Source organism: Canis lupus, chromosome 27 (assembly GCF_011100685.1).
Source record: "Canis lupus familiaris isolate Mischka breed German Shepherd chromosome 27, alternate assembly UU_Cfam_GSD_1.0, whole genome shotgun sequence".
Lineage (NCBI taxonomy): Eukaryota > Metazoa > Chordata > Mammalia > Carnivora > Canidae > Canis > Canis lupus.
The window spans coordinates 29,380,963-29,407,442 of NC_049248.1; the positions used below are offsets into that span (position 1 = coordinate 29,380,963).

The 26,480-nt window shown below is 41.6% G+C and overlaps 1 protein-coding gene and 1 long non-coding RNA gene across 9 annotated transcripts in view; one reads left to right on the plus strand and one right to left on the minus strand.

The window, feature by feature from the left end:
- Window positions 1-22,757, minus strand: part of DENND5B (DENN domain containing 5B) — a 199,377-nt gene extending 176,620 nt beyond the window's left edge. For all 8 annotated transcript variants that reach the window (XR_005380009.1, XM_038577198.1, XM_038577194.1 and 5 more), the window contains exon 1: window positions 22,615-22,757. Coding sequence is in view for 7 of the 8 variants with exons in the window: in XM_038577198.1 (XP_038433126.1) it covers window positions 22,615-22,741 (127 nt within the window). In the remaining variant the exon portion in view is untranslated. The remainder of the gene's footprint in view (window positions 1-22,614) is intronic.
- On the plus strand, window positions 21,557-25,050 carry LOC119866405. Its single transcript, XR_005380010.1, has 2 exons — window positions 21,557-21,997; window positions 23,766-25,050. It is a non-coding gene; the product is annotated as an uncharacterized LOC119866405 (long non-coding RNA).
- Window positions 25,051-26,480: the final 1,430 nt, after the last annotated feature.

Sequence of the window (26,480 nt, forward strand, 5' to 3'; positions counted from 1 at the left end):
GTCCATCTTGTGTCTTTGACACAAGAGAATGGCTAAGTTCCTCTGTAGTGAAAGGAGCCTGGATTTGGACTCAGAAGAACGTTCCTTCTGGTTCTAATTCTGCCACTAGCAAAATAATAATAATAACTATTATTATTATTATTATTATGCCACTAGCAATGTAAACTTAGGCAATTCATTTAGCATCTCTGAACAGGACTGCCAACTGCAAATTAGGGACTGTATCTGACCTGCTTTAAACAATAGAAAATAGGGATCCCTGGGTGGCGCAGCGGTTTGGCGCCTGCCTTTGGCCCGGGGCACGATCCTGGAGACCGGGGATCGAAACCCACGTCGGGCTCCCTGCATGGAGCCTGCTTCTCCCTCTGCCTGTGTCTCTGCCTCTCTGTCTCTCTCTGTGTGACTATCATGAATAAAATAAATAAAATCTTTAAAAATAAATAAATAAATAAATAAATAAACAAACGATAGAAAATATAATTTGAACAATACCTTTATTATTGTTACAAAAAAAAGTGAGGTAAAAAGGCAGTAACATGCATAAGAGAAATACATCAAAGTTCAAAGAGTATAATCTAAAATTAACTTTAAAAACATGCCATGGAACACAGAAAATACCTCTAGAAGTACACACAAGAACATGGTAACATGATTGTGTCTGAGGAAAGGACCTGAAAGGCTAGGAAAAAGGATGAGATATATGTTTTTAAACATTCTGAAAATGATACCACATGAATGTATTACCTTTTTTTTTTTTTATATGGATAAACTTATCCCTCAGGAAAAAAAGGACACAACCTCTGAGGGATTGTCTTGAAATTGAAGGAGAGTTCTATCAACACCTTAAATCTCATCAGAGTGTCTGAGGCTTCCTCCAACCAATTATGTTAATAAGGATAATAGCTAATGTTTAGCAAGCAATTAACTTCCCGTCAGGCTCTAAAGTAAGCACCATTTACGCAAGATCAGCTAAACAATACACACAGTTCTAGAGTATTACCAGATGACCTCAACAGTTTAGGTAGGGACACCTAGAACCCATGGCAAGCACCCCGCAGACATTCCAACTGGTTAGACAATTGCTTGCTGTACAAACCCCAAAATGTCAAAGGATATACGGTTCACTGCTGAAGAATACAGATACATTTTAAATGCACTACTAAAGTCTATCACAAAAACAACTCTGTGTTAAAAAAACAAACAAACAAACAAACAAACAAAAAACCTCTGTGTTTTAGCTACAAACTGAAGCACTGCAGAAAATAGGTAAATTACTTACTAATTAATGCCCAGCAAACCATCCTAATTCAAAACTAGTCTCAGCTTGTATCTGGCTAGCTCTACATTTTTCTTAATTAGAGAATTTTTATATTTTGTGTTTAAAAGTACAGATTTAAATTAACATGCACCCATTCCTGGTTCCTCAATGGAAGGAAGGAAGGAAGGAAGGAAGGAAGGAAGGAAGGAAGGAAGGAAGGAAGGAAGGAAGGGAGGGAGGAAGGGAGGGAGGGAAAAATTCATGAGTTATGTCTACAAACGGAGGTAAGTGTGACATTAGGGAAAGAACACAGAACTCTGCATCTGAAGCCCTGAATTCAAGTTCTAGCTCCACCACTTATTTGTACACACACCCTTTAACATAAATATTTCTATCATAATAAGATGTAAAGAAAGTAGTTTGTTTGTTTTTTTTTAAGATTTTATTTATTTATTCATGAGAGACAAAGAGGCAGAGACACAGGCAGAAAGAGAAGCAGGCTCAATGCAGGGAGCTCAATGTGGGACTCAATCCTGGGACTCCAGGATCATGCCCTGGGCTGAAGGCAGGCGCTCATCCGCTGAGCAGCCCAGGTGTCCCAAGAAAGTAGTTTTAGTCCTCCCTGATGTAAAGGAAAATAGTTATATGTACTATCACTACCACAAATTCAAAATGGACCTAAATGTTCTCTAAAACTTATTTCCTCCTGTGTTCCTTCCTTCTCTGAATAACACCATCATATATCCCTGTTGCCTGGGCCCAAAATCTCAGTTCTATGTGTCTCATCCCTCCTTCAATCTCACATACAATAAAGTTGTCCAATCAATTTATCTAATGTCTGTCCTCTCTCTTATATCCATCCTCTTTTCTTTACTCCCACTGCCACTATCCTAATTCAGGCCCTTCTCCTCTAGTTTGTAAAACAGTCTTCTACATTTGACAAAATTCCACATCTGTTCATGCAGAAACTCAACAAAGTGCATTTAGCAGGAACATATCTCAACATAATAAAGCCTCCCATAAATGAAAAACCCACAGCAAACATCACACTCAATGGTGAAAAACAAAAGAGCTTTTCCTCGAAGGTCAGGAATAAGACAAGGACACCAACCCTCATTACTTCTATTTGGCATAATACTGAAAGTCCTAGCTACAGCAATTCGAAAGGAAAAAAAAAAAAGAAAAAAGGGCAACCAAGTCAGGAAGGAAGAAATTTAACTGTCACTATTTGCAGATGACATGATATTATACATAGAAAACACTAAAGAGTCCAACAAAAACCTATCAGAATAAATGAATCTGGTAAAGTTGCAGAACAACAATTTCTTAATTGGTTTAGTTTCTTCTTAGTTTAATTCCATTCTACACCCTTCGTCCAGAGTAATATTCCTAAAGCACAGCTTTGAGCTGACATTCTCTTGCTCCAAACCTTTGAGGGGCTCTTTTCTGTCTCTCAAAGGGCCTTCTTCATAGTCTGGCATTAAGTTAGGTTGCTTACCAACAGCCACTTCCTTTCCCCTTCCATGGTGAAGCAGCCCTAGTTTTCATCCCGAACCATCTTTAGACAGCTTTTTTTTTCTTTTTAAGATTTTTATCTATTCATTTGTTTTAGAGATAAAGCAGGAGGAGGAGGAGAGGGAGAGGGACAAGCAGACTGCACTGAGTATGGAGCCAGATGCAGGGCTCAGCCACACAACTGCAAGATCAGGACCTGAGCCCAAATCAAGAGTCAGACAGTCCACTGACCATGCTACCCAAGCGCCCTGGTCTCTACTTTAATCCCATCTTCCTTGTCACACTATTGTATTAAAAATTGGCCTCAGGGGAAGTGCGACCTAAAGTGGTCTAATCACAGCAAAGACCTAGATTTGTATTTCATAATGTGAGTGGGGAGTGAAGGAGGAAAGTTAAATCTCTTCTAGGGAGGGTGTGATATGCAAATGTGAAGCCTGAACTCCTACCACCATTTTATCACCTTGAAAGAAAAAAGCCACACTGAAAAGGAAGTCATCAACACTGGGGACAAACAGAGCATAAAGAACTGCAATGCCAGAACTCTGCTCAAATTATACCTGAACATCCCACCCCTAAAAAAACTTGTTATTTGAAGCAGCTAAATTCCTTTAGTTCTTGGGTTCCTCTCTGACTTATAACCACAAGCACTGTGACAGAAAAATCATCCAAAAGTTAGATTCAACCTCTCTTACAAAATCATCTCCCACTCCATGAAATACTTAAAAGCAAGCTAGTCTACATATCTTTTAAGTATGTAACATGTACATTTGATTCTAGAAACAAAATAGGGGAGCATAGATGTGGGGAAAAATAAGCTCCTTTTCCCCCATAGTTTGCTCCTCTACTTTCTTGTGTTATATGCTCCAAAAAAAAAAATTTTAAAAACCAGTGCCGGTCACAGTATTTAGAGCAACCAAAATTCACCTTAATTCTGCCCATCCTAAAAAATAACCTAAGTAGAAACAAAAATGCAAATAATCTCTCTCCAGACAAAAACTAACTAGGGTTTTCTCTCTCTCTCTCTCTCTCCCCCCTCATTTTGTGCTTAAAAAGAAATTTTTAAGTATTTTTTTTCTTTTTTGGAAGGTTTAATTTACTCAAAAAAATTTTAGAAAGCACTGTCATTACAACAAAAATCCTATTCACGCTAATAAATTGATTTAAAGAAAACGAGATAAGCACATCTACCCTTGTATAAGTTTTTTCAATTACTATGACAAATATCCCTTCTTTGCTTTCTTAAGGTCTTAATTTGTTTTAAACATATGAAACTAATAACAAGTGTGTTTTAGGAGTAAAGTAATTTTCAGCCAAAACACTGCAAAACAATAAAAGACTGTCCTTGTTCTTACTACTCCACTACATGAAAAGAAAAACAGACATTCTCTGTATTCTCTACAGCTAGTGCCAGCACTGACCATGAAATGTTTACACAGTCCCTACAAAGGGAGACAGGAAAGGAGTTGTGAGGGACAAGTGTTAAATCTACTGCTGCTTCCAGATTCAGTCTCCCTAAAATATTATTCTCTTCCAGAAACCTGAACAAAGATTTTCTGTCAGAAGTATCTTATACCATCTAAATAAATTTCCATCCTGCTATGTGACTACAAACAAATCAGATTCCCAGATCAAAAGTTTACCTTATTTGTCACTGAACTGCCTCTTGCTCACTAGCTTCTCTCCTGTCTTCCCATCTCCTTTGTCACCAGTGCTTTCTTTCCCCTTTCTTTTCCATAGTGGGGAAAAAAAAATTGTGATAGATTATTGTAACATTAAACTCCTCAGTTTCAAAGCTATTCTTTCTTTCCCATTTCACCTTAATTACTGGTAGTATAAAGAATTTTGGTTTTTAAAAAAGTTGCAAGTACTAAGAATTTAATTGTTATCCCTCAAATTAAACACCTGAAGTAGACAACTCTATTTATTCACTCTTTCAATCAACAATTATTTACAGAGGTCTTTAAAAATGTCACATGCTAAATCAGTGGCAATGACTTTGACATAAAAAAATGTTACTGTGTTTCTCAGATTATTGCTCAGCTCATTTAACCACACCACTTCAGTAAAATGGTCACTCTGGCTTCTAATTAGTGACCAGAAATCAGAACTTCTATTTTTATTTTAAATTCTACCCCTTTGGGATTACAGGTAATCATTGTTTTCTTTAATGCAATCCTGTATTCTCCATTTTTTAAAATGAGCATACATTATTTTTATAATTTAAAAGCCACAATTTTTTAAAAAGCACTTACTGCCTTTTATTATTTCACAACAATTATTTTATTTATCCTCACTCCTGGCGGAATATTTCAGTGTATAAAACAGACATTCCTCAGAAAGTCCTACTAAAATGTCTGGGGGGGGATAAAAAAAACACAAACAACCTCTTATATGTACTACCAACAAGTAGCAAAACCATATGGGTTCATCTCCTTTGGTCTATCCCTGATTCTCTTTCTACTCTATTTTAAACAACTGATAAAGTTTCTAAAAAGCCTTTATTATAAGAAAAGCAGATTAATGCATTGATTTTTCTCCAAAAACATTCATTTTGTTGCTATTGTAGGACACTCCCTACATCCAAATTTTAACTTTTCATACCTAATAGACAACTAATGGAGAGTAAACAGCTGGGTCTCTCTTGGGTTCCCTTATCCTGGAAAGCTCTAATTTTAGTTTCTCCCTAAATAATCAACACTACTTTACAAAATTTTACTCCAAAGAAAAAACACATTGTCATACAAATACAAATACCCACAAATTAAAGTTCCTATTAGAAAATACATAGGTACTATGGAAAGTAAAAAAAAAGAAAAAGACTTTTTAAAGAAAAAAAATATTTACAAAACTCATGTCCACAATTAAATTTGAATGTTCTTCTGAATTCTAAGAACATCCTTTAAGGAAGCATAAAGTTTTATGTTGCTGTGTAAGGAAACCTCGGGTATATTGGGGAAAAGCTCAGGGGCCCATAATCTCATCACAAAGCAGCAGGGTCAAAAGGCAGAGGTCAGGGAATCAGGGGAACAGGGAATAAAACAGTTCCCACACTTGAGAGAAGACTATATCTCATTTCAGAAGACATTCAAAAACTCTTCAGTTGTATTTACTAAAATAATACAACCATTTACACTGTCAGTCCCAAAGCAAATCTGAATTTTACAAAACAATTTCTTATTTTTAAAAGCAAAGGATTTAAGAAGTTACTTCTCCTATATTTAAAAAAAAAACACCACCAATCTCTCTCCCTCACACACATACACCAAGGCTTCAGCTGTCTCTCAAAGACTGACTTTCAGATAGATAAAAGCTGTCACCTGATCTATTCAACGGAGTTCAGTGGGGCACAGAAATAAATACTAAACATGCATACATGTCAACAGACATTTCACATCGAGCCCTCTGCCCCCTAATGATTCAACAAAGTATGCCTACTTCTTGGCCTTATGGCTACCTTCAGAAAAAAGCTAAATTTTTACTCCTGCTTTGAAGAGATTTCATTCCAGGGAAGAGTGAATGTGATTTTGTTAAACTTGAGTAGGTGCAACATTTGTGCAGGAGACTGTAATGACTCCCCCAGCCCTGAATTAAACCTGTGGGGGCTCCAGGGTCTAGGACACTAATCTGGATACCTCTGTACAATTTCTCACACTCTTAACCATAAAAATCTGTGTTCCAAGTAGAAGAGGGGGTGAGAGAAAAATTAGTAAGATCAAGAAAAGAGGATTTTTGACTTGAGGTGTGATTTTCTATTGCCTTCCACCCTCCATACACCTGTATTTTACACTCTTCCTGCTGGCCTCTTCCACCAGGGACAAGACAGTTTACGCGTGGTTCACAGTAAATGAGGTCTGTTCATCCTTCACTGTGAGGAGTACACAAAATTTTACATTTGAGCACACACACCTTTCACATATTTATTTAAAATCAGGGATCCCTGGGTGGCGCAGTGGTTTGGCGCCTGCCTTTGGCCCAGGGCGCGATCCTGGGGACCTGGGATCAAATCCCACATCGGGCTCCCGGTGCATGGAGCCTGCTTCTCCCTCTGCCTGTGTCTCTGCCTCTCTCTCTCTCTCTCTGTGTGACTATCATAAATAAATAAAAATTTAAAAAAATAAAAATAAATAAAAATAAAATAAAATGGTGGCTATAGCTGCCAATGGAAAAATAAGCACTGCTGGCCAGGAGTGAGAACAGCTAAACAAAATAACCTATTTTGGCACAATCACCTCAAGAAACTGTGAAATCACAGTCATTGTTCTCATGAACAATGGCACAAAGCAAATGAAGTCAAGGTGGAAAGCTAATTTCCCTGGAGCTGAGCCAGAATATCTTGAAATCCAGACAAAAGTTTATTTATTAAGAAATAGAATACACTTGAGACAGGAGGTGGGAAACATTCTGAAACAATCTGTTATCTTGTTACCCCAGCCATTTAAATTTCCTTAAAGGTTAGGGTTAAATGAAGTGAAGAGAAATTAACCTAGAAAATAAAATAAAACACTGTGGTCCTGGAAGTGAATCATCCATAATCTTTAAACCTATAACCAGTTCTAAATTTCTACTGCTCAAATTATTCCTATGCAAGTCTGTAGATGATTCTCATGGAATTCCATTCGATAGGCTGATGCCGATTCTTATAATCAAGAAATCATACAAGAGTCCAAGGGGACACCTGAGTGGCTCAGTGGTTGGGCATCTACCTTCGGCTCAGGGTCTGATCCTACGGTACCTGTACTGGGATTGGGATAGAGTCCCATTATCGGGCTCCCTGCATGGGGCTTGCTTCTCCCTCTGCTTATGTGCCTCTCTCTCTCTCTCTTGCTCTCGCTCTCGCTCTCTCATGAGTAAATAAATATTTAAAAAAAAAAGAGTCCAAGATGCTCACTCTCCTTCCCAACAATTCCTGTCTCACCTGTCTAGAGGGAAACAATCCTTCCTTATTTTAGTCCCAATTTACAGCAAAAAGAAAGGGAAAAAAGGATGTAAATTTATTATACAGAAAAAATATTGATCTACCAGATTGTCCCTGTTTTCTCAAATAACTATGAGAAAAGAAAAAGAAACTAAAGGTATACTAGGAACACAAAGTATTATGCCTGAAAAGCCATGGAAAATAAGAAACTCTGCCCAGTTCCTGCTGGAGATGAAGGTAACTGAAGGATTTATTTTTTTTAAGATATTATTTACTTATGAGAGACAGAGAGAGAGGCAGAGGCAGAGGGAGAAGCAGGCTCCATGCAAGGAGCCCGACGCAGGCCCAAGTCTCCAGGATCAGCCCTGGGCTGAAGCAGGCACCAAACCGGGGAGCCACTGGGGCTGCCCCCCAAACGAGCAATTTTTTAAGCAGTTTCATGAGGACTGAGGTGAAAGTAAGGGTGATCTCTGAAGAAAGGATTAGGAAAAAAAATGTACAAAAAGTCTGGTCTGAGCAAATTTGTGCCAAACTGAACAGAAGAATTAAGACTATCAAAAACTGTGCACCTGGGTGGCTCAATCAGTTAACCGTCTGTCTTCAGCTCACATCATGATCCCGGAGTCCTGGGATCAAGCACCACGTCGGGCTCCCTGCTGGGGGGGGGGGGGGGGGTTGCTGCTTCTCCCTCTCCCTCTTCCTCTATCCCTCCCCCATCTTGTGCGCTCTCAACTTGTCAAATAAATAAAATCTTTAAAAAATAGACTATCAAAAACTTAATTTATGTATCACTTCTACACTGTTTCCTTGAACTACAGAGTAAGTCTCTGTGTTAAATAAATGACTGTAAGAACGTGCTATACTGGAAAAGAAGACAAGAAGTAAGGGCAAGAAAACTTGGTCTTCAAAGCAGGTACCTGGATTCTCCAGGCTTGGGTAGGAGAAAATTATGTAAAACAGGTGGATTTACATCACACAAGGCCTTTGTGATGTAGAAAATAGACTACTTTAAATTATCTTAAAACTGTGTTTCACAGTTTATTTTATTTTTATTGTTTTTAAGATTTTATTTATTTATTCACGAGAGACACAGAAAGAGAGGCAGAGGGAGGAGAAGCAGGCTCCATGCAGGAGCCTAATGCGGTACTCGATCCCGGAACTCTGAGATCACATCCCCAGCCGAAGGCAGACGCTCAACTGCTGAGCCAACCAGGCATCCCAGGTTTCAGACTTCAGAACCTGCATCTAAGCATTCAGCATGCTGGTCCTCACAGCAGAGTTGAACTTAAAAGACTTTACAACTCTTTAAAATTATAATTTTACCTCCTATTTTTATTTCACTCTGTGGTTTAAAGCTCTTCCCAAGAAACCATCACATTTTATAACTGAGCAAAGTATCTAAAAAGTATCTAATTGTCTAGATCAGCATAGTATTGAAAAACATACTCCCATGTGTGTCCTCAGATTATGAACAATTTTTTCTTTTTTTTACTACAGTGGTGCCTATGATTCCACCTCTTCCTCTTCCACCCAATAAAAGCACAGGAGAATGGAACTGAGTGAGAATGGCATCATTAGAGAGAAAACCTTGATTCTACTCACTTATTTTTAAAACCCGTATCATTTACAACCTCAGTATCTAAACTACTGTTAATAATTACTGTGACTCAGCTCGGAACCAGCAGGCCCACCAATGTGTCACCACTCTCTAGTCGAGGACAGCTGGTCTAGAGGATCCAAAGGGGTGGTGAGCACAGTGGAAGAGGACTATATTGCAGTCAGACAGCTTGGGAGATAATCCCAGCTTTCAGTCCCTGAGAGTTTGGTGAACACTTCACATGAGGAAAATAACACCTTCAAGTTAGTGTGAAGACCAAAAGTAATGTTTATAAATCACCAATCACAATTCATGACTCTATAAATGTCAGCTCTTTTCATAGCTTCATTGTATTAAGGTGACTTCTGACTTAATAGTGCTAGTACATGTCTTTGAAAGTCATTTAAAGAAAGAATTAAAAAATAGCTTTGTACGAGTGATATAAGTTTATAAAAGAAAAATGAAAGGTATTAACTCAAAAAGTTCATGTTAATTAAAAGTTATAATATTTAATTTAGAATAAAATTAGTAAAAGTCAGATTCTTTGAAAAGGCACAGGGATGTCTGGGAAAGCAACTTATCTTCATGATGTGCCATCTCAGGAGCATCTAATATACTTCCTTTTTTTTTCCTAGAATTCTCACTTCTTAGCTCCGTATACTCATTTTGTTTGAAAAGTAATGTGGAAAAAACAGTCTCATATTAAAAATTTTTAGAATCTCTGGCTAAAAGGTCATTAGATGGTAACATTTTAGTACTGTACAATACAGACAAAATAGGCCCCTGGGTGGCTCAGTGCTTGAACATCTGCCTTTGGCTCAGGTCCTGATCCTGGGGTCCTGGGATTGAATCCCACATCAGGCTCCTTGCAGGAAGCCTGCTTCTCCCTCTGCCAATGTCTCCACCTCCCTGTGTCTCTCAATAAATAAATAAATTTAAAAAAAAAATACAGACAAAATATGGGGGAAAATATAGAGAATTAAACTTCATAGAAACAAAGGAACTGTCCTGCTGACTGTCTAAAACTGGTGTGACATGGCCAGGAAGGAGGAAACTATGAAGGCATTTTCCTAAGATATTCCTCTAAAGTCAGAGTTGAAGCTACAAGTAATCTTTAGTACAACATTTTCTGACATTTTATAAATACTACTCACCATTTATATGTCATCTAGCATTAGTTTATTAATAAATGTCATACGCTTACAAAACAAAAACAAAAACAAATTTGCTGTTACCTATACACTTGCTTGCATAAAACTGATTTTTAAAAAGATTATTAATTTGTCATAGTATATTTCAAGAGCAAATAGGCTAAGAAATTTTAGGAGCTCACCACAAAGCTGACATACATTTTTTTACTAAACTATTTCTTAAGATTTTATTTATTTATTCATGAGACCCAGAGAGAGAGAGAGAGGCAGAGACACAGGCAGAGGGAGAAGCCCAATGTGGGACTTGATCCCAGATCCCAGGATCATGCCCTGAGCTGAAGACAGACACTCAAACGCTGAGCCACCCAGGCATCCCTACTTTTTTACAAAAATTAATCATTTATCTCCTCTCTTGCTATTTCATCAATCTCAAGTTTCTCTTTTTTTTTTTTTAAAGATTTTATTTATTCATTCATGAGAGACACAGAGAGAGGCAGAAACACAGGCAGAGGGAGGAGAAGCAGGCTCCATGCAGGAGCCCGACGTGGGACTCGACCCCAGAACTCCGGGATCATGCCCTGAGCTGAAGGCAGACGCCCAACCGCTGAGCCACCCAGGCATCCCAAGTTTCTCATTTTTAAAAAAACTCTAGATTCCATTTTAGAGGATAAAAAAACCCACACATAAATCAAATATGCTAATTTTAATTTCAGTAATAAAAAGGAAAAGGTCTATTTTTGTCCATCTCAAATTATCTCGAAATTATTTTATTCTAACAATCTATGTGTGTCACTATTTTGGTCACTGTGTATGCAATAATAAACAAGAAGGAAAAAGGTCTTGCCCTCTAGGAGCCAAAAATCTAATAGGGAAAACTGACTTTAAAAAGTAAAAGTAAACAAATACATTTATTGTAAACTGTCAGGTGCCAATAAGTGCTACAAGGAAAATAAAGTAGGGCTACTGGCAAGAGTGGGGCAGGCAGAGAAAGGAAGAACACTATTTTATACAGGATGGTCTGAGGCCAATCTGAGGAGGTAACACTTGTGCAGAGACCTAAATGATGAGAAGAAGCCAATATTGTAAAGATATGGGGCTGCTCTGTCATGCGATTATTAAAAACTTGAATCGTGACTTGTCCAAATTGAGATGTGAGGTAAGTGTAAAATACACCCTGGATTTTGAAGATTAGTAAGAAAAACAGAATGTTAAGTATCTCATTAATAATTTTCATATTGATTATATGCTGAAATAATATCCTACATACATAAATAAAATACATCATCAAAATTAATATCTATTTCTTTTTAGACTATTAGAAAACTTAAAACTACATATGTGTCTCATATTTATAATTTTTTTTGTTTTTGTTTTTGTTTATGATAGTCACACAGAGAGAGAGAGAGAGGCAGAGACATAGGCAGAGGGAGAAGCAGGCTCCATGCACCAGGAGACTGACATGGGATTTGATCCTGGATCTCCAGGATCGCGCCCTGGGCCAAAGGCAGGCGCCAAAGCGCTGCACCACCCAGGGATCCCTCATATTATATTTATAATGGACAATGCTGGTCTAAAAAGAGGATTTCAGGGAGACAAGAGAAGATGAACACAGTATGAGACTAGCAAGAGCTTCCGGTTTTTAAGGACCTTCAAGAAAATCAACATAGCCATGAAGGAGTGATCCGATCAGAAAAGGCTGGAAAAGTAGACATGACCAGATCACGAAGAGCTTTCCAAACCAGGTTGCTATAAACTAAATATGTGTCCCTCTCAAAATTCGTTATGTTGAAATTTAATCTCCAGTGTCATGGTATTTGGAGGTGGGGCCCTCGGGAAGTGGTCATGAGGGTAAAACCCTCATGAATAGGATTCATGCCCTTATAAAAGAGAACCAAGAGAGCTGTCAGCCCTTCCACACGAGAGCCATCTGTAAACCAGGAAGAGGGTCCTCCCTAGACACAGGATCTGCCAGCACCTTGACCTTGACTCCCAGCCTTCAGAACTGTGAGAAATAAATTTGTTATTTATAAGCAGCCTGAACAAAATAAGATACAGGGTAGAGTCTGAATCCTAAGAAAGCTAATGAAGAATTTTAGGTGGAAAAAAAATATTCTAAGATCCTACAGTGGGATAGTTGGCAGTATCCGATTTGTGGATAGTTGGCAGTATCATTCATACTGCTAGTATAGACCTCTAGAGATTATCTAATACAGGGATTTCAAACAGAGGTCCCTGGCTCCCTAAGGGCCAATGTAAATAATAACTGAGAGTCCATGAACTGATATTAATATTTCAAAAAACTTATTAAAAACTGCACCTTTCCTGTAAAGGGAACTGCAAAGACTAATGGATTTTTTTTCCTTTCCTTGTGGCTGAAATTATAATTACTCAATTGGTCCTCATGTGGCATATGTGGTGTACATATATATACACATATATATATACCCTTGTACTCTATCATTTAGGATTAATTTTTTCAAAAACAGATACATTTAGTTTTTTCACTCAAAAACAAGTTCAGGCTCATGGAAGAGAGGAGTGGTATGTTCAGAAATCAGTCACTTCACTTAACCCCTTTGAAATAGATGAAAACATTGAGCCCACAGATGTCCTAACTCACAGGCCAGGATTGGACTCCTGGCTCCTGACTGTGCATCCAGCTCTAATTATGGTTTCATAAGTAAACATACATTCCTTTTAAAAACCATAAACCAGGGCAGCCCCTGTGGCTTAGTGGTTTGGCGCCGCCTTCAGCCCAGGGCATGATCCTGGAGTCCCAGGATCGAGTCCCGTGTCAGGCTCCCTGCATGGAGCCTGCTTCTCCCTCTCTGTGTCAATCGTGAAAAAATAAGTAAAATCTTAAAAAAACTATAAACTTATCTAAGGACAAGTAATAATTTATGCTAAGAAAAGACATGATAAAACCCAGTAAAAAGAGCAAAGATATTTTTAAAAAGATGAAAGAGGGCAGCCCCGGTGGTTCAGTGATTTAGCGCCGCATTCTGCCCAGGGCGTGGTCCTGGAGACCCAGGATCGAGTCCCTCGTAGGGCTCCCTGCATGGAGCCTCCTTCTCCCTCTGCCTGTGTCTGTGCCTCTCTCTCTGTGTCTCTCATGAATAAATAAAATCTTTTAAAAATAAATAAATAAGTAAATAAAATAAAATCTTCTAAAAATAAATAAGTAAATAAAAATAAATTAAAAAAATAAAAAGAAAGATTTATGAAGTTAGTAAATGCTTTATATTTATATAGTAAAATCTTTATAAACATTCATTAATAAAAACAACAGTAACATCATATATATACTCTCCTCAATTTTTAATGAATGAATAAGGGAATTCATTCACACAAGAGACATTATCAGTGCTGACCATAAAAGAGACAAGCTAGGCCAGACCATAAAGTCATAAAGACCAGTAGTCTCCCTCTTAATATTTTTCCTATAAGAAGCAAAAAGATAATCTCATTTGATTATAAAGTTATCCATGTGGTCCCTACACTGGTAGATTTTTCCAATCTGCATTATAATAGTGCATGTCATTAAGGAGATGGCAAATGTAGTGGTTATGGACATGAATGGATCATGCCAGACAGACTTTCAATCCGGAGTTCAGGTTTCTGCTTCATTTGTTAATACAGGACATACCGTATAGGAAGTTCAGAATATGAGAAGACACTTATGTCCATCCCTCCTCCCATATAATCAATTACTGTAAGAACCTGGGTGAAGTACTTAAAAACTTCCTAGTCTCCGTTTCCTCACCTGCAAAACAGAGAAGATAATGCCACCTTCTAAGGTGGTTGTCAGGATTAAATGAAGCAATAATTATGAAGCATTTACCACCGAGCTTGCTTGCTTGCCATGTGGAAAGCAGTGAACAAATGTTAGTTATTACTGCTATTTTGTCACAGATTCTTACAGAATGGTTACTGTCACTTATATATACTACACAACTGGCACACTGTAAATATTTAATATTGAACAATTAGGGGATCCCTAGGTGGCTCAGCAGTTTGGCGCCTGCGTTCGGCCCGGGGCGTGATCCTAGAGTCCCAGGATCGAATCCCACATCAGGCTCCCTGCATGGAGCCTGCTTCTCCTCTGTCTGTGTTTCTGCCTCTCTCTCTCTCTCTCTCTCTCATGAATAAATAAATAAAATCTTAAAAAAACAAAAACAATCCAAAGTGTACTGGCTAATTATGACTTTCTTAAAAACAAAATTTAGGTTGTAATCAATCAAAAATATTAAGGGTTTGGACATAATAGCACTCGTTTTCTAAAGTATTTTACATAGGAAAACTGTCTCTATCCTCCATTAAATTTCAGAAGAGGAAAAGGTTTTCCTCTCTATGGAGCCTCATGAAAATCATAACTAATAATGCACTGTATTTTAGATACTTTCATTACTCCAAGCAAATCTGTGACCAGCAGTGGAATTAGTACAAGCAAATTTCAGAATACCTGAAATTCCTGTCTTAACACCTCAGCAGATGTTACCTGCACTCCTCCAGCCTCCTCTGTCTCTCCCTATCCCGTTTTTCTTTCCCTTATTATTTTCTTCTCCAAAGACATTTCTGTCCTCCTCTTGTCCCCTTTCCCTTCCTGCTTCATCTTCTCTCATATTGAGCTCCTTATGCAGATATGCCCTGCATTAACCAATTGAACAGAAGCCTGAGCCTTGCAGTTATCACTGGGAATTTAGCTGCGCTGACTGCTAGGCCAATTTCACTATAAAACGTTTTATTCCCAGTGAATTTTAAAAATCAAGCTAACACTATCTCATAGTAACTAGACCTTGAATCTTCTTTGGCCTTATTAGAACAGAGGCTGATCCTTGTATTTCTCTTTCCCCAGCCTCCCAGTTTCCAGGCCAAACCTTTTAAACTCCCAAATATAATACATTGTGAGCCAAGGATGGTGTGAAATGTATGAAGGGAAACCTCATTAAATAGGAAGCCACAGGCCAGAAGGGGGAGCTCTCATGCCCCACCACACTTCAATAGCAGAACCAACAGAGAGAGACCTTGCAAACACAAATGACTACCTGAGGAGGAAGAAAGGATTTCTTCTTACCTGGCAACAGCCCAGCCAATATGAGACTGTCACAATTCAGTGGCACTGAAAAGCTGCTACATTCTGAATTCCCAGTTTATTCCAATGGACTTTTTGTTTATAAGAGAGCCTCCTGGGGACACCTGGGTGGTTCCATGGTTGCGTGTCTGTCTGCCTTTCGCTCAGGTGGTAATCCCGGGGTCCTGGGATTGAGTCCCACATTGGGCTCCCTGTATGGAGCCTGCTTCTCCCTCTGCCTGTGTCTCTACCTCTCTCTCTGTGTCTCTCATGAATAAATAAATATTTTTTTAAATAAATAAATAATATTTATTCCAGGTAAAATAACTTAGGTTTAAGACTAACAATGTCAAGATAACAACCAAGATACTACCAATGGTGGTCAGATCAGGGCAGCTCTAACCCATAAAGCCTATGCAGCAGCAGGCCAGTTTTCAAAAGGCATACTTTAACAGTCTTGACTATGACATGCAGCCTGAAGTGCTTGCTAAACTCAAGTCAAGCTCATCTCTTTTCTAAGCTTAAATAAAATAACTATGGAGCACAGTGTACTGGAATAACCAGACTCTAGTCTGCTGTCTGCTGCAAGTCAAATATATTCTCTGAGGGATCCCTGGGTGGTTCAGCGGTTTGGCGCCTGCCTTCGGCTCAGGGCATGATCCTGGAGTCCAGGGATCAAATCCCACATCGGGCTCCTGGCATGGAGCCTGCTTCTCCCTCTGCCTGTGTCTCTGCCTCTCTCTCTCTCTCTCTCTCATGAATAAATAAATAAAATCTTAAAAAAAAAAAAAAAAAAAAAAGTTCTCAGGGCCCCTAATCTCTTAGCCTTGGTTTCTTCACTGTAAATGATATCTAAGGCTCCTTTCAGAACTATCATGGCATGATACTGTCAGTATCAACTACATGTTTTACTGTTGACCTTTGAACAACACAGATTTGAACTATGCAAATCCACTTACATGCAGATTTTAAAAATTAAATACAGTACAGTAGTAAATGTATTTTTTCTTCCTTATGATTTTTTTTTTGTTTTTTTAGATTTTATTCATTTATTCATGAGAGACACAGAGAGAAGGCAGAGACATAGGCAGAGGAAAAAGCAGGCTCCTCGCAGCAAGCCTGATGCGGGACTCAATCCCAGAACTCCAGGATCATGCCCTGAGCCAAAGGCAGACACTCAACTGCTGAGCCACCGAGACATCCCGATGATTTTCTTAATAACATTTTCTCTTCCAGGTGCCTGGGTGCCTCAGTTGGTTAAGTCTCTGGCTCTTGGTTTCTACTCAGGTCATGATTTCACAGTGGTGAGATCCTTGGGCTCCCTGATCAGCAGGGAGTCTGCTTGAGATTCTCTCCCTTTGCTCCACATGCATACGCATTCTCCTCCTCTCTCTAAAATAAATAAATACATCTAAAAAAAAACACTTTTTTCTGGGGCACCTGGGTGGCTCAGTTGGTTAAGTGTCAGACTCCTGATTTTGGCTCAGGTCATGATCTCAGGGTCCTGGGATGGAGTCCCTCATCAGGCTCCCTCCTTAGCAGGGAGTTTGCTTGTCTCCCTCTCTCTCTGCCCTTCCTCCCCACTTGTGCGCACACACTCTCTCTCTCTCTAAAATAAGTAAATATTCAAAAAATTTTCCTTAGCTTACTCTAAGAATGTAATAGAATAATATACGCAGTGTGTATTATTTGACTGTTTATGTTTTCAGTAAGGCTTCCAGTCAACAGGAGACTATTAGTAAAATTTGGGGGGAGTCAAAAGTTATATCCAGACTTTCAACTGTATGGGGGAAGTCATTCCGCCCCCAACCTCCCTTTGTTCGAGGGTTAATTATATTTGAATTTAAACCATATTCACTGCCTCAAAGCTCTTCTGGAAACGATACCCGAGAAAACCAAAGTTAAAATAAATAGAGGCAACAAGGAAGAACTCTAAACAAAGGCTTGTGGCAGTGACTGCACCCATCATACTTCAGTATTCCTCAGCAGAACTGAATCCAAACTACCACTGGAGTGCTTTAAAAATATTCTGGCCACCACACAACTTGTGGACTCATATGTAAACTTTATACTCATTCATTTATTAAACACCATATATAAGGTACTATGGAAGAGAGAGGCAAAAACCATAAGCCCCCTCCTGGGAGTTTGCATATTTATGTTACTTAAATAAAGGTCCTTCATTTTTCTATTGCCTAAAAGATCTACTGCTGTAAATCAAGCCATGTAAATTCCTACAGCTAGGTCTCAGAGGAAATGAGAGGCATAAAAGAAAATTCAAAATGTCTGCCTTTCTACATCTCAACTAATTCCAACAACTTCTATTTACACATTTCTTCTTTTTTTTTTAAGATTTTATTTATTTATTCATGATAGACATAGAGAGAGGCAGAGACACAGGCAGAGGGAGAAGCAGGTTCCATGCCCAGGAGCCTGACACGGGACTCGATCCCGGGACTCCCAGATCATGCCCTGGGCCAAAGGCAGGCGCTAAACCACTGAGCCACCCAGGGATCCCCTCCCTTTCTTCTTTATGCAACAATCAATTTGAAATATTTTTCATATATTTAACATTTTAAAAAACGTAAATATTTCTACTTTAATATCTAAAGGACATTTGTTTATGGATAAAGTGTATTTTAAAAATATACAGTGTATAGGAGAAGCATAATAGCTAAGATGAACTAAAGAAAGGACAATAGGGATCCCTGGGTGGCGCAGCGGTTTGGCGCCTGCCTTTCGCCCAGGGCGCAATCCTGGAGACTCGGGATCGAATCCCATGTCGGGCTCCCGGTGCATGGAGCCTGCTTCTCCCTCTGCCCAGGTCTCTGCCTCTCTCTCTGTGTGTGACTATCATAAATAAATAAAAATTAAAAAAAAAAAAAAAAAAGATTTAAAAAAAAAAGAAAGGACAATAGGAAATACCAGCATACCTGGGTGTGGGTGTGTGTGTATATATACACACATATATTTCATATGTATATATATATATTTCAGATGTAAATATTTCATATGTATATGTACATACACATATATTTTGTATATATACGCATATTTCATACATGTGTATGTGTATATATATTAAATATAAAAGAAGTCTTTTCCACTGTTGGTAAAGCTAGGCTTTACTACAAGAAGTATCTAAGAAAAAATCTAAAGCTCTAATAGGGCAGCCCTGGTGGCTCAGCGGTTTAGCACCACCTTCAGCCCAGGGTGTGATCCTGGAGACCCAGGATCGAGTCCCACGTTGGGCTCCCTGCATGGAGCCTGCTTCTCCCTCTGCCTGTGTCTCTGCCTCTCTCTCTCCCTGTGTCTCTCATGAATAAATAAATAAAATCTTAAAAAAAAAAAAAAGTCTACAAAGCAATCAGCAGAATTCATGTTTAATAGAAGTCACTTAGACCTTCTACAGGCTAGGTGACAACTTGCTAAGAAACAGTGTGATAAAAATAGATCAGTTCCATAAAAGTAAAATAGAAACTTAACTATATTTAACTTTGAAATTAATGCAGCAAAACAGAAACAACCTCCTGACAAATTTGCCTAACTCACTGGCCTTGTTTCCACATCCCCAAATGAAGCTCTGTGGAAACAGTCAAGAAGACTGTTAGTTGGGAACCTGGTACTACATTCTCTTGTTTTCCTCTCATCTTACTGGCCATGCTTCTTAATTTCTTCAATTTCCTCTTCATCCTCACCCCTGAATGTTGGATTATCCCTAGGATTCAACTCTTGAGCCTTTTCTCTTTTCTATCTATACTCACTCCCTGGGTAATGCCATCCAATTTCATGGCTTTCAATTTATGTCTACATGTAAATTTTGACCCCTGAGAGAGGTCTTGCCCACCTGACACCTCCATTTGAATGTCTAATGGATATCTCAAATGTAACATGTCCAAAACTGAACTATTCTTTTCCAGCCTGCTTCGCTATCAGTCTTATCTCAGTAAATAGAGATGCTTATAATTCTTTAGGCCAAAAATCTTAAGGTCATCTTTGATCACTTTCTTTGAATACGAATATCTTATCTAATTCATCAGCAAGTCCTGCTGGCTCTACCTCCAAAATACATCCAGTTTCTCACTACTTCACTGCTATCGCCTTGGTCTAAGCCACCAACACCTCCTACATCACAAAGCAAAAAAGAGCCTCCTAGCTAGTCTGCTTCTAACCTTCTAACAGTCTAATCAACAGCTTCTAACTGCTTCTAACAGTCTCATCAACAAGCCAGTCCAACAAGCCTTTTAGAGAGTACATCAAGTATCATTACTGCACTGCTCACAACATCCCAGTTGCTTCCTGTCTCAGAGTAGAAGTTCAACAACTGTTGAACTATTAGGCAAGAAGCCTAATGTCTATTAGGCCCTACACAACCTCCCTTACCCTTTCTCTATGATCGTATGTACTACTCTCTCCTCCTACAGCTCTACCTTGGCCTCCTTACTAGGAGAGTGCACAAATGAGGCACTCTCCTACCTCATTTCTGAATGCACCGTTTCCCCTGCCTGCAGTGCTGTTCCCCAAGACAATCCACACAAGTTGCTTCATCTCCGTCAAGGTTCTTTTCTAAGGTCACCTTTTCTGTGAGGCCTTCCCTAACCATCTCATTCAAAATCTGCAACCCGGGGCAGCCTGGGTGGCTCAGCCTTTTAGTGCCGCCTTCAGCCCGGGGCCTGATCCTGGAGACCCGGGACTGAGTCCCACATCGGGCTCCCTACATGGAGCCTGCTTCTCCCTCTGCCCGTGTCTCCGCCTCTCTCTCATGAATAAATAAAATCTTTAAAAAAATAAAATAAAAATAAATAAATAATCTGCAACCCGACAATCTCACCATTCTGCTGGTACATCTCATTTCCCTGCTTTATTTTTCCTCATAGCACTTATTGACATCTAGCAAACTATATATTTTCATCATTTGTTTACATTAGAACGTAAGCACTATGATGGCAGGGATTATTTTAAAGATTTTATTTATTTGTTCATGACAGACACAGAGAGAGGCAGAGACACATACAGAGGGAGAAGCAGGCTCCCCACAAGGAGCCTGATGAGGGACACAATCCCTGGACCCCAGGATCACGCCCTGAGCTGAAGACAGACGCTCAACCGCAGAGCTACGCAGGTGTCCTGATGGCAGGGATTTTTTACTGCTTTGTTCACAGCTGTCCTCGATGCCTAGAACACAATCTATACCTTAAGGCTTTCAAAATTTTTTGTTAAATGAATCACTGATACTAAAATATTATCAGACAAAAATTACTATTATTTCAAAATACCAAATATCATGAGCGTAAATCTCAAACAAGCATTCAGTTATACATAGTATTCCAAGCGGAGAAGCCAGTGTCCAAAAAATGAATTAAAAATTAATTTTTTACTGCTTAATTTTGTTAAAGCCATCTGCACTACACCTACAGGTGTTGTTTTAGCTTTACTAGGCATATAGACTTGAGATAGAAAAGAAAAAAATACAGGCTTTTTCCTTTCTTCAGTCACTACTGACAAAACGTCTCCAAGTGACCCGGTACTACAAATGATTAGGATGTTTCAGGGAGAAAGGGCTCTAGAAAAATAAAACAATCCCTTCAATCTCAAAAGAGGAATCTCTCCGAATTTCTCTGCAGACATGTTTTCTAACTTCATATCCCTTAACAAAGCCATTCTTCACGTGTACATGAAATCTCAGTTCAAGAAACAATATGGTTATATAATTACACATACCGAAAATCCTGGTACTTAATCCCTCTTTTCCAAAAATCTTTAAAACTAGACACGTAGTTTTTGCTGAAAATGTTTTGCTGTGAGCCTGGCTTAGAAAGGTACTTGCTCGGCTAAGACACAGGTTGATCAGCACTGTATCTTAGAGCTGAACACATTTGTTTATTATTATTATTTAATACAGTCTCTCCAGTCCCCTCTGTTACCCCCCAAAAAAGTAAAGGGGAAGACAAAAATACACATTGGTGCGAGCAATAAGGCATGCCACGTCCAAAGCGAGCTGTTCTGAAAGACTATGACCTAAGTGTTTTAACACTGACACAGATAAAGTTCAGGCGATAGGTGTCACTTGTCTCGCCCATTAACAACCACCGCCAAAAATCAAGATTCAGATCCCAAGAAGGCCAGCAGAACGAAAAGAGGCGTGAAAAATGAAATGGGCTGTTCCTCCTCGGCCTCCTGCCGGCACTGCGCACTCGTTACCCGCCACCCCTCCCCGTCATCCCCCAACGGCCCCTTTCCCCAGCATCGGCTCCCAGCTCAGCCCTGCACTGCGCCATCAGATGGGTACGGAGGAGGGCCCGGCCGGTGCCCCTGCGGGAAGAGCCGAGCAGTAGCAACACACACGGCGCACCCCACGGAGGGGAGGACGGCCAACTCCTAAAGTCAGCACCGGCGTAGGTGGTGTCAACAAAGCGTCGTGCGGAGTCTCAAGCGTTCAAAGGTCCTCCCCAGCTCCCGTGACGCCGCCAGATGGACAGGATTCCTAAAGGTGACTTGACCGTCACCGCGGAGCGCGAGGCGGGCAGCGGCGCGCCCCGGGGACCGCAGGGATGCAGTCCAAGCAGCCTCCCGCCCGCTCTCGCCCGCAGCCCCCGCAGCCCCCGCAGCCCGGGTCTCGGGCGCCTCTCCCCCGACGGAGCCGAGCGCCGCGTCACGTGCCGGGGCCGAAACTTCGCGGCCGGGCGGAGAGGCGGGGGGCGGGGGGGGGGGGGCGCGGGGGGATGCACCGGCTCGCGGCGAGGCCCGGGAGGCGGCGCGCGCCGGGCCTCCCCCACCGGCCGCCTCCGCGAGCAGCTGCGGCCCCGCGGCCGTGCCCCGGAGGCCGTGCCCGGAGGCCGCCCCCGCCCCCGCCCCCGCCCCCGTTATTAATAACCCCGCGCCGGCCAGGCGGAAGCCTCGGGCGGGCTCCCTCAGCGGCGCGACGCCCGCCGGCTCGGCAGCGCACCCTGCACGCGGCATAAATAACAATGTCATTAAATCGCCGCCCGGGCGCCGGTCCGGATGGAGAGCGGGCGCCGCCGGGAGCCGACTTTGTCTGGAACCCGCCTCCCGCGCGTCCCCGCCGCGTCCCTGAGGGGACCCCCGCGCCGCCGTCGCCGGCCTTACCCGCCAGCTCGTCGGGCTCCAGCCCGCTGTCGGCGTCGATCCCGCACAGCACGAAGTAGTGCGCGAAGCGGCAGGCGGCCGGGGAGGAGCCCGAGCCCGGGCCGGGCGCCGCGCCGCTCCCGCTCATCCCGGCCGCTGCTCCGGCCGCCGCCGCCGCCGCCGCCGCCGCCGCCTCTCGGGAGGGCTCGCCGCCCTGGCTGCGGTCTCCGCGCGCCGGTCCTAGGGCGACACCGGCGCGCCCATGGCCGCGCAGCCGCCGCTCGTCACCGCAGCCTCGCTCCCCGCTCCCCGCTCCCCGCTCCTCGCTCGGCGCCGGAGAAGCGGCCGCGAGCTCGCGCCCAGTCGGTCCCGCTCCCGGCTGGGGGAGGGGCGCGCAGGGGGAGTGTCGGCGTGAGAGGCTCGCGCCGCCGCAGCTGCGCTCGCGCACTGGAAGCCGCGGCGTCTGGCGCCCGCCGGTCAGCTGAGCGGCGCTCGGGCTGTGGGAGCGCGGCGAGGGCGGGGGCGCCGAGCACCGGCGCGCGGGGCGGAGGGGGCGGAGGGGGCGGAGGGGGCGGGAGGGGGCGGGGGGAGCGCGCGCGCGGCGGGCGGGAGCGCGCCCTTCCGTCGTGCGCGCGCACGCCCCTCCGGCGGGCTCCGCGGGGGCGCGCGGCGCGGGCGGGATGGAGCGCGCCCGCCGGGGCCGCGGCGCAGGGGGCGGCCGCGCACACGCCTGCTGGCCTCCGCGGCGGGCGAGGACGTTAGCCGCGGCGTGGGAGACGCTACCTGGCCTTAAAAATAAAAATGAATAAATAAATACATCAAATGCAGCTTTGGGGAAGCTTCACAGCCGGTCTGAGACCATTTCCCACCACCGCCTGGACCATCAGCATCTTTTAAACTGTGACGTGGGTAAATGCCTCGTTTTAAGAGCTCAGCCCTTGGCTCTTTTCCTCAGCCCTCACCCCCATCTCCGAGCCGTCCTTACTCAGTGAATTGGTGACACCCCAATATCCACAAAGCGTGAGACTTCGAAAAGGACAATTGCCTATTCCACGCCCCACCCCCACCCCACCCCCGCCAGCCTTTCCGTACTTTATCCTGACATTTCGCAGGTCAGGGCCCCCCAGTTCCCTAGCTCTGGACTCGGTGGATAATATTAGCTCCTCCTGCAGGTATAACTGGAGGCTGATAAGGCAACAGGAATTAGACCCTGAACTCTGCTCCTCACAAGGCCGTGGCTTTCTTACCCTGCTCTTGCTTCGGATACTCCAGCCTACAGAAGCAGAAGCAGCTCGCCAACCAGTTTTATTCCCCTGAGACATGAAAAACCCAATCGATCCATGTCCACGTTGTCATTCCTTCCGCGCCCCTCCTTACTCTTTAAGGATTTGAGAAGAAGATGGGGCGGGGGGGGGGGGGCATCACGAATACCTGGTAGGCACACAAACCTTCCAGGCAGGTGAACTGAGAGAACGAACAATTATTTGACTGAATAATGCTCTTCCTGGAAGATACGTATGCATGCATACCATCATTTACTGTAGCTTGTCTCCTCGCTTGCTTTCTTCAATTTTGAAATGAAAGAAGAATCCAGAAATCCTGGTGAACCACAGCCTAGGTAATTGACCTTTTGCTCCTTTTGCACCCTGCATTCTTTCTTCAAAGCACCCTGTAATGACTTTTTCTGTTTGTCTTAGCTGGATTGTGAGCTCCAAGGAGCAGAAGACGTGCTCTGTGTTTTATCATATTTCTAGTATCTAGCAGAACCCTGGTCCCCCTAAGCCCTTCAATTTATTTTTATTGAATGAATGAAAAAAAGGTTATCCAGGTAGTAAGAAGTTGTTGATGCTACTAGGAAATATACAAACTTTAATATCGGTAATATTTATGAACGTGTGCTAACTTGGTGCTATAAAATTATTGTTTTTCCTCCTATAGAGATAAGTACTGAAATACATAAAACAATTTCACTAATAAGGAGGAGAGGGAGTGACTGGAATGTATATGTGTTTCTCCTAACAATTGTTGGTGATCGCTTCTTACAGAATGCTTGTTAGATTCTAGACTGATCAAACAAAGCACAATAGAAAATGAATTTACCATCTGCACTAGCCACAAGAATGTCATTTTTTTGTTCACTTGAAAAGCAACTGATTTATGAGTTTGTGAGCCTTGCATTAATGTTAAGATTTAAAAAAACTGAAAGAAACGCAAACAATGCATTCAATTATGAGATATAAATCTCATCAAAATAGACATCAAAAATAAAATAAAATAAAAAATAGACGACATCTCCAAAATCTTTCCCAAAGCTTTGCAGAGAATTGTCACAAATTACAAAATTAATCTTTAATTTGAAAATACCTGGGTACATTCTTAATTATCACTTCAGAATGACACCGTGTAGGTATATTCCGCGTTAAATTGCAATGAAATAAAAGGATAAGCAAGAATTAACTATGTATCATGAGCATACATGTTTTCCTCTAAACTAATGACATAATTAATTTAGCTAAGCAAACAAAAAATGACTTGAAATAAATCATCCAAAATATTTAAATTGTGTTGAGGAAAAGAGGGATTCATGTCTCTTCCCATGCTAAGACAATTCTTGTCAATACCATTCTTCACCTCCATCAGGCCATCCACACATACATAAAACCAAGACAGCAGAAATTGCTAAAGTAATTTCAGGCCCCACACATTCATTGGGCCACACTTCACTAACAGAATTACTACATGCCACCAAGTTAGCAGTGCTCAGTCAACGGCTCACTCTTCAACTTCCTGCAGACCACAGAACCTAGCAGAGGGTCAGCTCCTCCAAGCGTAAATCATGCCCTCCATTTGAGGATTTACCAGAATCCTTCAGAGGTAGCAAATCATTGCTCAGATACTTAGAGCATTGCCTTTCGTTCTGCTGTTGTTCCTTGTATATTTGCTGCCTGACTTGAGAACCTGCAGTGGAGGCAATAATCCAACTTTAGGGGCACCTAGGTGATTATCAATTAAACATCTGCCTTCAGCTCAAATCATTATCCCAGGGTCCTGGGATGGAGCCCTGCATTGAGCTCCCTGCTTGGCAGGGGCCTGCTTCTCCCTCTGCCTCTGCTTGCCATTCTCCCTGCTTGTGCTCTCTCATTTTCAAATAAATACATAAAATCAAAATAAATAAATACATACATACATCAAATCTTTAAAAAAAAATAGTAATCCCGGGATGCCTGGGTAGCGCAGTGGTTAAGCACCTGCCTTCAGTTCACGGTGTGATCCTGGAGTCCCTGGACCAAGTCCCATGTCGGGCTTCCTGCATGGAGCCTGCTTCTCCCTCTGCCTGTGTCCCTGCCTCTCCCTCTGTGTGTCTCTCATGAATAAATAAATAAAATCTAAAAAAAAAAAAAAAAAAGAAATAGTGATCCCAACTTTAACCTCTAGATAGCACGAAACATGCCAAATAATCACAATTCCAACAAAAGGAAATCTTGACTGACATTTTCTTCCGGGTTTTAGGTTTCTGGGAAACTTATCACAACAAAAGTTTATTTGGAAAATTGCTAATCATATTCTCTCCTCATAGTTTCAGAAACAGGGTTAGTTTATGCCAATAAGAGTTTGGTAGCAAAAAGCTGACTCACGGTTTTGCGTACATTTTTCTCTACCTTTTACAATGAATCGAGTATTACTAAGAATCTCCTTTATGTAAGTTATTGTGCTAATGCTTTGAGAATATGGAATTTTAAAAGACATGATCCCTCCTCTTCAGGAGTTAATAATGTAGTAGAAAGGAAAATATTTTTCAAAGATAATTAAAAGACCAAAAAGATAATAAAAAGTAAAATCTGGTGTATTCCACATGACAAGTTCAAAAAGCAATATAGGATCTAGTG